The sequence below is a fragment of the Ammospiza caudacuta genome, chromosome 1 (assembly GCF_027887145.1).
Source record: "Ammospiza caudacuta isolate bAmmCau1 chromosome 1, bAmmCau1.pri, whole genome shotgun sequence".
Lineage (NCBI taxonomy): Eukaryota > Metazoa > Chordata > Aves > Passeriformes > Passerellidae > Ammospiza > Ammospiza caudacuta.
Genome location: NC_080593.1, coordinates 60655734 through 60669949, shown reverse-complemented (window position 1 = coordinate 60669949; position 14216 = coordinate 60655734). Strand labels below are relative to the sequence as shown.

General features: G+C 38.3%; 1 protein-coding gene across 1 annotated transcript in view; it reads left to right on the top strand.

Moving 5' to 3' along the window:
- The window catches only part of CTDP1 (CTD phosphatase subunit 1), a 96728-nt gene extending 83526 nt beyond the window's left edge, over window positions 1–13202 (top strand). Inside the window, exon 13 of the mRNA XM_058803658.1 lies at window positions 12185–13202. Coding sequence (XP_058659641.1) covers window positions 12185–12326 — 142 coding nt within the window. The 3' untranslated portion in view covers window positions 12327–13202. The remainder of the gene's footprint in view (window positions 1–12184) is intronic.
- Window positions 13203–14216: the final 1014 nt, after the last annotated feature.

Genomic DNA, 14216 nt, shown 5'->3' with positions numbered 1-14216 from the left:
AGGGACAACCCTGGCACCCTTCCAGGACCCCAAACTTAGGTTTAAGCAGTGATCAAGACTAGTGAAAAGAAAACAGGTCAACATGTTTGTCTTTTCATGTAGCTCTGTTTTTCTTGTGCTTGTGCAGTAGTGATGAGTTTGTCTCAGGATCAAGAATGAGTGTTGAAATAATCAGTATATCACAGTTAAGAGATCTGTAAAATCCACATTGCTGAGATCAATGTTGAAAGAAAGTGCCTGGATTAACTACCTGGGAGTGAGAATAGCCCTGAGCAAGTGCTGGGAGCCTACAGCAGAGTCAGGTCCTTGTGGTGAAGAAGGAAGAGAGCTTGTGTTGATGAGATTCCAATCTAACCCTACCCAGGGGTACCAGGAGCTGTCTGACCCTGTATGAGAAGCCTCCAGACAAGGAGAACTCTTGATAATTTAATACTACCCCTTCTAAGTTGTGAGAGTGAAGAGTTTTCAGAACAATGCACAGATGTTCATCAACTGTCAGGTAACAGGCAGTTACCTAATACTGGTTCCTCTAGCCCAGCTGGGAGAGATGCTACTGTGTGAAACATTTCATTTAGGTATTCCTAAATCCAAAAAATGTCAAAAGCATAATTTATGCTTGAATTAGTGAAGGCTGCAAGAAACCAGGATGATGGGGAAGGAATTTGAAAGTTACTGACTTGATCTGCTTAATGCCCTGCCACCTTGAAGAATGAGCAGTCCCAGTTTGGTTCATGTGATTGCTAGGGCAAGAGGGTGAGAACTAGAACCCTGAGTGAATTTAAAAACCTGAGCTCCTAGTGTTCCCTCACAAAGGGAGGAGTAGGAAAACCATTTCATTCTGTCTTCAACTTCAGAGCACTTGTAACACCCAGAGGGGACAGTTCCTTTCTCTTATGAAATCTGAGTTCCAGTAAGAAACTGGAGCATCAGATTGTCATATGTATCCATTTCTGTTCCTGCACAGGAGTAATTAACTGCACCAGGTTCCAGTATCCTGCTTCCACTCACATAACCCCAGCACCCAGTTCCCCCAGCACCACTAACCTATTCCAGCAGTCTGTAGATATTAATGTTGTTCTGCATCTGTGGCTAATGGTGTGGGATAAGAAAGATGTAAAGCAGAAGTTCAGGGTGAGGCAAGCCCATAATGTACTGCTTTGGTTTGTGTGTTGGTGAAAGAGCTGCACTGGGAACAGAAGAATAGCAGGGGGTTGCCCCTCAGGTAGTTTAGGCAGCATTTTTTCCTTTAGTCAGGCCAAGTTCTTCACTGCAATTTATGAGCTATTAAACAATTTATGTTTTTCCTTAGTAAGATATGTGGATATCTAAATATCTCTGGAGAATAAGGAAACTAAGAAGTACATTAAGATGTGTCAGTGAAGGTTTTTAATCCTTCATTATGTTGAGACCTAGGACATTAGTGGGAAACTGTAAGGTAACATTGTTCCAATCAAGAAAAATAGCTCTAGTTTCCCTAATGAATTCTAAAAGTACGTTAAATTCCACATAATAACTAATGTGCATTAATCTTGATCCCTGCAAGTCTTTAATGGCTGCTAAACAGCAGTGTGTTTCTTCAATTAAAATGCCAGCTTGAAGCATGTGCTAAAAACGTTGGTAGAAGAGAAGCAGTACTGCTTCTTAATGGAAGGGGAGGAAATCTAGGAATCAAAATGGGTAGATATTCCCATTTCCAAGTAGTTTATTAATCACTTCTAATAGGTACTTATATTGGAAAGAACAAAGTCAGATATTTTAGAAACCTTGGATTTGCTTCAGAAGACTGTTGTATCTGTATCAAGCCAGTTGTGGAGATCTGTCCCTATGTTGTTTTCAGCCATGCATGTGAAAAGCAGAACAGGGATGTTTTGATTCCCCACACCACTGTAGATGGCAAAGCAGCAAACATGTCCTTTACTGTGTGACCCAAGCATATTGCCACTGCATTGCACAGAAGTGGTCCCCGTTTGCTGAGGGGAAAGTCTCCTGTTCAGAGCCTCCTTCTGCTGTTCTCAGATTACCACTGTGGCTTGAGTGTGCCTTTAGCTATCCCAGTGAATATTTACTGGAGAACACAATTGAATACATGACAGTATCTGTTTTGCCAGTTGCAGTGAAATATCCCATCAGACAAACCACATCACGTTAAGTATTCTTGCAAAGTATGTTCCTGCTAGGTAGAGAACCTGTAAAGCTTGCAGATTAACACAAAAAATTGTGAAATTATATGTCTCTGCTGATGTTGCTGTTTGCTTCAGACCACTGAATGGTAATACCAGAAAGTTTTGTGTCCCAGGTGTTAGCAAGGGTGGATAAACAGCCTCTGAGCAGTGGGGCAAGATCCTGGTGTGTGGCCGGGCTTCTCCTCTCTGCCAGGGCTGTGCACAGGCCCTGCCCCTCACCCTTGAGGGTCACCTGTGCAGGCTGAGGAGGACAAAGGGATATCTGAGTAAGGTCAGCTGTGAAATGTGTTCCAGCAGTCTGGGAGAGGGCTTGTTGAGTGCTTTTATTCCTAAAGTCAAACAGAGAATTGTCTCATCCTCTACCTGGCATTTCAGACCTTGCTCCTGTCCCTGCATTCATGTGGCTCTCTCATTCTCAAGCATTAGAAGAACAACTTGTTGCAGTCTCAGTTTTTGTTACATGTTTGAAGTGCTGTGTCTGTCTAGTCATTTGGCACCTGGAGAAACAGCTTTTCACATTCCTCTTGTGCACATCCATATATCCAGGTAAATTGATAATTTTACTTTATCAGGGCCTGTGGCTAGTACCATTACATGGATAAGACCAGGTTGTCCTGGTTTAACTCCAGATATTAAGAACCACACAGCCACTTCCCCCTGCCCTGTGTGGCGGAGAACCAGGAAAAAGTAAACCTATGGATTTGAAACAAAATAAAATATGTAATAGCTTCATAATAATTGTAATGAGGAGGTAGGTTTAATTTCCCTAAGAGAAACAAGTGATGTGTGATACAAATGCTCACCACCTTGCTGCTTCTCCCTCAGCAGCAATCAGGCCCTCCTGTCCAATGACCCCCAGTTAATGTGCTGGGCATGGCACTGTATAGTCTGGAATAACCCTTTGCCCAGTTTGGGTCAGCTGTCCTGGCCATGCTCCCTCCCAGGTCCTTGTGCAGCTCCTCACTGGCAGAGCACAGGAACCTGAAAAGTCCTTGTTTCAGGGTAAGCACTGCTGAGCAATGACTGAGCCATCAGTGTGTTACCAACATCAGTCTCACACTGAATTCAAAACATCACACTGTCCTGGCTAGTGGAAAGAAAATTAACTCTCCATGACACAGGCTCAGCAGCTGCCTTTTACTCTGGACTGATTAAAGATAATGAGATGCTTCTCTTTCAGATGCCTTCTTCATTAGTGGTATGGGGGAGACTGCAGCTGAATAATACCTTGAATCTAGGTTTTGGACAGCACCATCATAAAAAAATTGCAGCTTTGCACCAGAAAGTACAGATCAAGTATAAACTGCCTTTGCTAATTCAAATTTATTCCAGAAATATCAACAGAAAAAACTGTAGAGCAGACTGTAGGGAGGCCCAAGACTGTGAGCCAGGAGAGCTGCGATCTGCTGCACTGGGTCGTTTGTCACATCATAGCTGGTGTGAAAACAACAGGTACAGGGAATTCTCAGCCGTGTGGTTCCATTTGGCACATAGGCTGGGGGCTGGCAATGCCTTTTGATCCATATTGAATTGGTGATGCTCACTGACCCAGTATTATAGAGATCCAAATTTAATGAATGCAGACCCACTTTTTTAGGGACTTTATTGGAATTACACAATAAAAAAAGATAGCTGGCATTTTGTTTCAAATGTATTGCATGTATTTTTATGCTGTATATATCATTTATGCTAACCTTATAAAACTCATGTAAAGTCACATGGTTCTGGCAGATACTTTCACAACCTCAATTCAGATTTTTCTTATTTGTAAACCAAGCCTTGACCCTACTTTGCTCTGTTTCTAGTGGAAGCCTAGCAAATGTCTAACAAATTTCTGAAAATTTCTTTTACTGAGAAGTGACTTCCTGCCTTGATGTCATTTCATTTTCTAACTTACTAGCTTTTCTAAAACATCCTGTAGCAAAATGGACTGTCTGAAGTCAAGTGCTGACCTTTCAATGCTGATAAATTATTTTCTAGGTTCTCTGTAGCTTTGTATTATAATGCAGTCTTCTTAAAACCTGTTTTAATGCATGAAAAAATATTTATTGTGTGCAGTTTCAACAAATAAATAAAGAAAAATATAAGTTGTCAGGGCTAGGAATTTAGGGAAGGAAGAAGTGAGGATTGCCAAGATAACATGTCTTGCCATTGGGATAAAGAAATAAGTAGTAGAGAAATGTAGTATTGCAGGAAGATGCTGTACGATACAGGGAAAACAATCGTGCAGCCCGTTGCTAGATGTAGCAATCTCAGTGCTAGGTACTATGGTGTAAGCCACAGCCTCACAGCAGCTCCAATTCCCCAGCTGTTGTGCAGTAAATACTCCGTGGAAGCTGACTACAGGAGCTGGTGCGCTACTGGCTTACCAGACTGTGAGGCAGGCAGCAGAGTCAGTCAGCTGGGGGTTATCCAGTTAAATCACATGGCAGTGTGAGGAGGATGAAGGGCTGACCGGTTTTGGCAGGAGTGACCTAGTGAATTTCATGAAAGAATATACCTGTGTGGAAAGGGGAGTGTGTATTTTAGCCCATAGAACACAACATTTTAAAGGAATTTGAAGTCTCTTTTTCATGCCTCAGTGGCAATGACAGTACTACCAGTATCCATATAGAGTCAATGATGTGTTTTGTCTTATTTTCAATATTTTATGATGAAGCAGAGATGTTGTTAGTTAATATTCTTGTGTGCAAAGCAGAGAATGAACATCCTAGAAGGATGTTTGGTTTAATTATTTGCAATTTAATCTCCATTATTTATTGAAAACAAGGGCAAAGTAAGAGACGAGTTAGTAAAAATCAGAGTTGAAGGCTTTGACTAAAGATGAAAAATCATCTTTCTTTATAACTTGGTGTAGTCCATAACCTATAGATTATTATAATCTATGGATATCTTATTTTAAAAGCCACCATATACCAAATCCTATTTCAACCTCCTTGATTATCACAGTCAGTGTGTTGTCAACTAAATTCCACCTTAACAATTTAAGAAGCCAAATAATGCATTTTGAAGAGTATTCTCAGTGTTTGTAAGTGATGCTGGCAAATCCAATCAGGATTTCAAGTGTTATTTTGCGGTGTTGGGGGTCTTCAAACTGGAGTTGGTTCTTCTTTATATTGTTGGCACAGGGGTACCTCTGCATACACATTGTGCTTCTGTGAGAAAAATGAAGGCAGTTTTACTTTTCTCAGATAAATCAGATGATGTTTCGTTTCCAACTTCTTGTTTTGATGTATGGTTTTGAGTTTTCTAAATTGCCCATGCACCCTAGTTTTTTTTTTGCCCACTTTTCATCTTAATTTTTTATTGCATACAACCATTCTTTGAAACAATGACTCATTTCAATCTCTAAGGAGGATCACTATCTGAGACTATTTCCATCCTATACAGAAATTAGTTTGAGGAATTAGTCCATTTTCAAAAGATTCTTTTCAAACCAAATCCCAGTAGAGTTGGTGTACAATGCCCACCCAGGTACTGGGAAGAAAGACTTGAAACTATTTTTGCTCACTTCTGAGCCTTGGTATTACAGCCTCCCAGAATCCCTACAGAGCTACAGAACTACTGTCTAACTTTTATTGTCAGATTAGGTAATATTTGTAAACTAGAAGAAGCTGGAAAGAGAATTGCAAACAACAAAGGCCTGGTTTAGCTTTCAAATAGGATTAAGAAATCATATGCTAGAGTGAATCTGTGCATTTTTCCTTATGAAAGTGTCAGGTAAGAGTCTGGCATTCCACATAGTGAAAAGTGTATTTAATTTTCTTCTTCTGTCTTCTGGCTCTCTTCTATATGTCAATGACAAAATTATTTGTTGTCTGATATAAAACCGCCGCTGTCACCTTTGCCTTTTGAAGAAATAATTATATTGCATGTTGTATATGCCTTATAAGTACATGGATTATTTTTAAACAACTTGAAGCTAATAACAAGTAATATTTTAGGGACACAGTTTCTATTTCTGTGACTTAATTACAGAAGCGAAATTGTAGGTTCAACTTTTCAATTTTCCATTATCCAATTTAATTGTTATCTGTATCTAAATTAGTTCGGTGCAGAGAAAATCACACGGCATTTAATTTTAAAGTTTTATTTGGTTTTGGAATATCCCAATGTTTAACTATTAAGAAATCACCATTTTCTTCAAGAAAACATTAATATTGTTAAGAAACCACTGTTGGACTGATTTTCTTGTTATTAAACTTTCCCCTTGATCTGAACATTAAGAAGACAGAAGCTCATCAATGAGGCAATTTTAGCAAAATTTATCAACTATCCTTGTAAATCCAGAAATTATTACTATATTGTGCTATATTAAATTTTCAGTGACTTCCTGACTTAAAATACTCTAAATTTAGTGTTTAGTTCAGAGAACTACCTATAAAGCTGTTGTCGGATGTTTTCAGTTTCCAGAATAGTTTCTCACCATTGGATTTGTGCACAGGTGTGCTAAATTTTAAGGCAGAAAGGCACTGAAGCTGTACAGAATTTAATTAGCTCTCACTTTACTGTTGTGTTAGTTAAAATACTCTTCAGAGATGTCAGTTGGAATTGCTGGGTGCCTGCAAGAGGTTTTTGTGAACAGCGTTGAAAGCACACTGTTCCTCCCACTGCAGGGGCTCTCTCTGCACCCCGAGGCTGTGCAAGGAACATTCTCAGTGCATAATTTTTCTGCATATTAGATTTCTGGATCACGCTGTAATCGTGTAGACAGCATCGGGTGAGTTCTTGAGGAAATATATGAGTTGTCTGGCATTTGTTCCTGCGGTGCTAAATAGTATCCTGTTTGTCCCAGCAGGAGCAGAAAGTGAAAACACACACTGCAGCTTGCCAGCAGTGCTGGGGTAGTGCTGTTTGTGCTCCCACGGCTGTATGTGTGCCTGGCACTGTGCTCTGCCAGTGCCAGGGAGGAGCACCAGGACAGAAATCCAGTGTCCCTGCACAGATGTTCCAGGGAAATTGCCAGAGGGGAAACACCTGCGTTACAGGCAGTCTGTGGACAATTGCTCACTCTGAATGGGCATAGAATCAGCATGGTTTGGCTTGGAAGGGACCTTAAAGATATTGCCACGTATCCCATGTTAAAAAAACATAACCTCAGACTTGGAACATCTCTCTGAAAATTTAACCATCTTGTCTGTCTGTCCCATGTAACATATTAATGCTCACAACATTGATTTTCAGTTTGTGTGTTCTCAGAGCTCAAGGCATTGAAGCTTGTTAGCCAGGTACTGGGCTGGCATCTTCAGAATGGGTTGAAGAAGAGTTTTACTGGATAACCAGCCCTACTTCTTCATAACTGAAGAATATTGCCAGAGAACTAGTTTGTCTGAATATAGTGTTCCCACAGTCAAATTCCTGTCGAAGGAAGTCAAATTCTAGTTGCATTACCAAATGCCACATCACCTTCTTTCCATTGTGGAAGAAGTTTACAGAAAGCTGTGGTCTAGGTGTGTATGGAATCCAGGACAAACCTTCCACACGGAGCTTTGGAGGCATGCCAGGGTGGTGTAGGTTGTGGTGCAAGGCTGTGATGATGTTAGAAGGCAGCACACAGTTCCAAAATGCTCTTTCCAAACTACTTATGGCTGCTGTGTGAGTGTTCTCATTAGAGAGAAACTTGGCTGTGTTTGGTAGCAAATTGAAGTCCTCATTTATAGCGTCAGTGCTGTAAGCTGATTGCTTGTAAAAGACTAAACACATTTAGTCTGCAGACTCTGCCTTGTTATTGTAGTGATTTTAGGAGATACTGAAAAAAGTCAAGTCAACTTGCAAAAAATAAAGGGTTTACTCATTATCAGAATAGTGATGGGGATTTGTGGGTATTTGGAGTTTAAAGGATATGTGAACGATATATTTAAGTATTTTCTGTAGTTTTCATTTACAAGTCTAAAATGAGGTTTGGAATTTAAGATTTAAGTATGCTTTGTTTAAAGCAAGGGTTACGTTGCCCTTTGAGTTCCTTTGCTAATTAGATGTTTCTATTTTAATGTAGCACTGTATTTCTTAAATGGGTGCAAAAAAAACAGAGACAATCTGCTTTTCAAGTAAGAAAAGAAGAATGTTTTTCAACATTATTTTCAGCCAATTATAAATTAAGACCTTAAGATAATAGAAGCAAGAAATACTGGGCTTCTTTCACTTTGTTTCCTATGGCTTTCTTAGTGAACTAAATTTAAAGTGAATTCATGAGAATGGAGTTTTCATTCGACTAGGACATTCTAATCAGATTTTAGTGCTCATTTTCATGGATCAAGAGCTAAATAAATTTTCATTTTCAGTAAATTTTTCTGTGATTTTTTATAGGTATGTACTTTGTGCTATTGCAACTCTGTAAACCTGTCGCTTCATTTGGAAAATCACTGTTTCTTATTAGCATTCTTTGGATGAAATTTCCCTAAAAACTACTTTTAATTGTATGTAATTACAAATAGTTTTTTCTTTTTATTTTTAATGTCATTGTGAATTACACTTAGTTTATTTAAATCTCTTGACAATTCATATAAATACATGAGATTTTATGAAATGTAGTTCTCTTTTGAAAGGATTTTTCCAGCACATGAACTGGTGGGCCTCCTTGTACTGGATATTACAAAAGAAAAATACTTAATGCAAAGGAAAAGGTAATCTGGATTGTAGAGGTTTTTTCACAGAGTTGTAAGATATTTAAAGTTCTGCATTCATTGTTTTGGCAGTTGTTTATATGTGAGGTTAAAGATACTCAGTTGTTATAAATGTGTTTAGCTTTTAATAACAGTCAAGCAAAATTCGTTATAAAAATGCAAATCAGGCTAATGGAAGCCTGCAACACTGCTGAATCATTTTCTCTAAATAGTAAGAAGGAATTCTGTATGAGCTTAACTTTTCCACTCAAAAGTGCTACATACTATGGCTCTGAAATGGGAAATTACAAAGAATGGGCACAAAACAGTGAGGAAAATATACATTTTTAATTGTTTGTTATGTTAATAGTACACCACCATGGGGATATACTGCTTTTTCTCTGAAGATAGAAATTATGAACAGAGTGTTATCTCTCTTTTCTGAATTTGCAAAGAAGAAGAGCAGCTCTGTCTTCCTGACATCCTTTCTCTATACTTCTCTGAGGGTTAGCTTTTTATTTCATATCATAATACTCATTTAAATGTTTTTTTGAATACCTGTGAAACTGCAGTTTACAGTACACAAATACTGAAAGATTTTTATATCACAATAAAAAAATGCTAACATTCAGAAGATTTTTTTTCTATAGAGAACTAATACTTAGCTGTGTTTTCTTTTTTGGCTTTTTTATGGTTTTTTCCTCCCTGTAAATGACTAATGTTTCATATTGAGATTGAACAGGGCTGTCATTCTAGCCTTCCTGAAATAACAAGAACTGACAAAACAGATAATGGTCAGGCTTTTGGATTTCCAAAGATACTGTTTAATACAACTGAATGAGGGATGAAATATGGGAGAGGCATCCATTAAGGTTTTTGGAAAGTCATTTTATGGGCTGGAGCTCCATTCTTTAATTAATTAGTCACACTGAGTATTTCAGATTTCTGTATTTAGTTGATTGTCCTCACCAAAATCTAGTTGCTGTGAAGTACATTGAAATTTTAAAAGTTATTTTCTTGCATAAAGTAATAATTTTGCTAGTCTTTGCTGTTATTATTTAGAAAATTAACTGTTCTACACTTTCAAGAAATAATGAACTGGCAGTGAGGTATTATTTCAATGAGCTGTTATTTCTTGTATTTCTTCACAGACCGTTTTGTTTTTTTTCTGTGAAATCTGTGCTATTGATTTATGTCCCAGTAAATTATAGTATTTAGGCTCTAAAAGCCTGCTTGTCCTGACACACCCTTCAATACAGTATCTGCAGTTGTGTGTACGTTTCAGATGTGTAAATGACAGCTGTCAGATTTTTCAGTGGGCAAATACCATCAGATTCCATAGATGCAGTCTTACAAGCAGATGAATGCAAATGTTTTCAGCTGTGAGCATTGTGGTATAGATTCCCTTCATGACTTTATTTCTCAAATAAATAAAGCACTGCATGTGTGCTTCTTATCCTCTACTTGTTAAAGGTGCACAACTCATTTCTTCTTTTGCTGAGTAAGACTCTTTCAGGTTTCTTTAATTCCCAATTAGCTTTTCTTTGCTAAAGTATCATTAATGCCTGAAATAGCACTGTAGTTCTGAAGGCTGAAACCATCACTAAGCAAGTGTTGCTAAGGCTCCACATATTTGTATAGCCTTTAATGAAAGTGTGCTGAGATTTCTTCCAATTGGGCATTTTAAGCATGGGAGCTTCCTTGTCCAAACTGCATGCTAATAGAGGCTGTGTGGAAATAATCACTGTTATGCCTGAGAAACTGCTTTTTATTGTGAATTAGGCTACATTTAGTACCCTGAAACTGCTTCAGCACACCACATTTGAGTTTCAGTAGCAAAGTATTCAGGTAGCACTTTTACTTCATCCCATTTTTCCTTGTTAGGGATTTAGAGCCCAGAGTGTATCCAAGGGTTTCAGCCTTGCCTCCCTGGAATATTAATTCTACCACCCTATGCTCAACAGCAAAACCCACCTGACATCAGTGGGAGGAGGTGCTCTGTAAAGCAGCCAGCAGTATCTCTTTGTCCACAGCTGCAGCAGAAAGAGAAGGTAGAACATAGTACTGCTCACTTCCCATTTTGATTTGGACTTCCCTTCTGATTTCCCACCACACCTTGTCCATCTATCTCCCTGAAAAGTGAAAGGATGAGTCAGGTGTCAGTCAGCCAGCTCACACACCAAGCAGTTTGGGCTAATGAGCTTTCCTCTTTCTTGGAAAACAGCAATCAACGTGTCTGTGTAAATGAAAATTGCTTTGTATTTCAGCATTGCTTACAAGCTCACAAGTTTGACTCTTAATCTTTGCCTTCATTTCTTTTGGATATGTATCATTCATGTCAGTATTTATCAAATGTCTTTCTTTCTTGCTATATGCTATTTCTCTGTGGTCTCAGAAGTAACAGGATTATTGTTAAATTACTGTTTTACCTAAAATAAATCATTTTATGAGTTTTTCATGACTGCAAGTGAGTGCATTCTCTTCTTAATGAAGCCCTACCAAGCAAGGAAAGTTATTTGAGAGATGCCTGCCCCTCTGCATGTATTTTTCTGCTTGAAATTTGAACAAATTATCCTGAAGGATTTTGAAGGTGCTTCTGCATCTCATTATGAATTCTGTGCAATGCAAAAATCTCAACTTTATTTTTGTCTTAGAAGTACACGTCTGATATATAATTCCCTTTGGCAAGGAAAAGAGATTTTATGTTTCCACAAATCCGAATTATTTTGCTTATGGCTATGTCTCAGTTGAAGCATTAGATTTTCCTTGGAGATCTTTCAGAACCAGGAACATGATTCTTTCAGCAGGGTATGGTGCACATCAGTTTCCTGTTTAAACTGGTTCATTCTCCAGAGATGCAAAGAAATGTGTTGTTCAGCCTGGCAGGACTAATCCAAAGAGACACAAAAGGGAAGGATGGGACCCCAAAGTTTGGAAGCATGAAAGTGTACATGCTGGTGCAGTGAGATGCGGTTCGTCAGTTGTGGTTTTATTTTGATAAGAAAAGCAGAAACTTGAATATTTCGAAATCATGCAACATTTGTATTTTGGTAATATCTCTTTCACACAATGGCTTCATTCTTTCTTTTGGGATGCAAGAGGAATGTAAATCTACTCATTATTCTCAAACAGTCTCATACTTTCTTCAGAAGAATGGAAGAAACAAATTAACATTACTTTGTTCTTTGCACCTACTGCTGACAGCACATAACAGCAATTAAAAAACAAGTTGTGTGAACTGGCTACTGTTAGTTCATGAAAAAGCAAGGGCCATACTTTTTGTCTAGGCTGAAAAAAGATGAGTCCTCTAGCCTCACTTTTTCTCATGTTGAATATGAGTCTCTCAGTAAGCACTGAGACACCTCCATTCATGGGTCTTGTCTCTGTCTGTCCTTCCAGGGGTCACAAGCGCAAACTGGATGAAGATGATGCTGCCAGTGAATCCAGTAAAGAATCCAGCAATGAAGATGAGGAAGGAAGCAGCTCTGAAGCAGATGAAATGGCAGCAGCACTTGAAGCTGAACTGAACGACTTCATGTGAGAGTCATGCAGAAGACAGGATTTGTAATTATATTTACTTCTCATAAACAGATTGGACTTCAGATGAGTCCCTCACGTCAGTACTCAATGTTTTTCCAAAATGTGTGTGTATATTTTGCAAAGCATCTCAAGAGGTGATACGTTATTTTACAAAATCAGAAATAGATGTTTTTAAGTTGTTTTACTAAATGAAATATACTTTTTTAAGCAAAAAAAAAAAAAAAAGTATTAAATGGGACATGGTGTGCTATGCCAAAGACATGTTAGGAGCTCTGCAGAACCTTCATGTATAGGACAGTGATACAAAGACTTGTGATTAAACATACATCAAGTTTCTAAAAATATTGCCGGCTGTGGTTTATGTGTTACAATAAAGGAGATGGAATTGTCCGGGCTGTACAGCAGGAACCTGACGAACTGGTCATCCTTTTCCACAAATAAAGCTATCGAATATAAAAGGATTTTTGAAATAAAAAAGAACTATTTATATTTGTATAGAAACAGACAACGTGATATGCAAGCTTTGTGAACTCTGCGCTTGACCCACCTGTCATTTGCTTGTAAGAGAATACATAGTGGTCAACATGCAACATTTTTAGGTTACTTTGTTGAATAGTTGAGTTCTTTAGAGACATCATTTAGATTTTTAACTTTTCTTCTTTGTAACCAGAAATTTAGCACAGCAGTCTGTGTGGTCCTGTACTGCCACAAGATGCATATTCACCCATTCGTGTTGTCTTGGAAAGAACAAGTGCTACTTCAGTCTAGACAGAATTTAATTTCTTTGGCAAGAGATCTGATGTAAAGTTTTTGTATATTTCATATTTGACCCACAAAACAGATTTTCTTTCATTTAATAAAGGTTCATTTTGTATGCTTTGTTTCTCTTTCCTGTTCATTTCCTTCCATCAAATATAAGCTTTTCTGTATTATCTTTTCCTTTATTCTGCATGAAAAATGTTGAAAGCGGGAGCAAATTTGTAGATTCGGGCAGGTAGCTGAAGGACAGAAGAGAAACAGTGGCTCAGAAGATTGATGGGCTCTAACATCTGACTTTTCTCAGGTGTCTTTGACTGGCCTCTGAAATTACCATAAGAGTTGTCTCTCTGGTATTGAATTTCTGTGGCTGGGATCATGGTTTATTCTCAATTGTTAGCAACTGGAGATTGAATCCTTTTAACAATATGTTTGCAAAAGAAGACTTGGTAGTTTGTATGTCATGGTTAAAAGGAGTACTGGTGCAGGAATACTTCATTTTTCCACTTAACAGTAAAACAGAACATTTCAGTGGAATCTCAGCTGCTTTGCAAATAGCACTCTAATTTTAAAGCTTCATAATGACAATAAAAGGAGGACTGAGAAAATACAAGAGCCTTTTCAGATTCATACTGGTTTTCCACTTAAAAATGCAAAGTCAGCATCCACAGACAAAAATAGTGAATTTTGTGGGAAACTGCACAGTTTCCTGGACATTTACACAGGTACCACACAGCTGAATGTTACAGTGCCCTGCTTGCTGTAGCTCTCCATGAAAAAAAGCAGGATGTCTCCAAGTGACTTTTGATCATATAACAGAAGAAAAAGACTAATGCTTGTAAAATGGGACATCAGAATATTTTCTTTTTTTTCAGCAACCTGAATACAGCATCCCCAGCTACCAGAGGATGACTCCTTAATTAAATACTAAAATGCCAGGGGTTGTGGGGCGTGTTTTGTGTTTTCTTAAAACCCCAATTGAAATAATGTGAAATAACATCAGCTTTCTGGGTCACTGTGATGCTGCAAATGACTTGACAGCAGAAATTTCAACAGAGACTTGTTCTGGCTGATGGTGTTTGCCAGTCACGCAACTCTGGGGCAGCATTTACACTCTGAATGTAAACACAGGCAG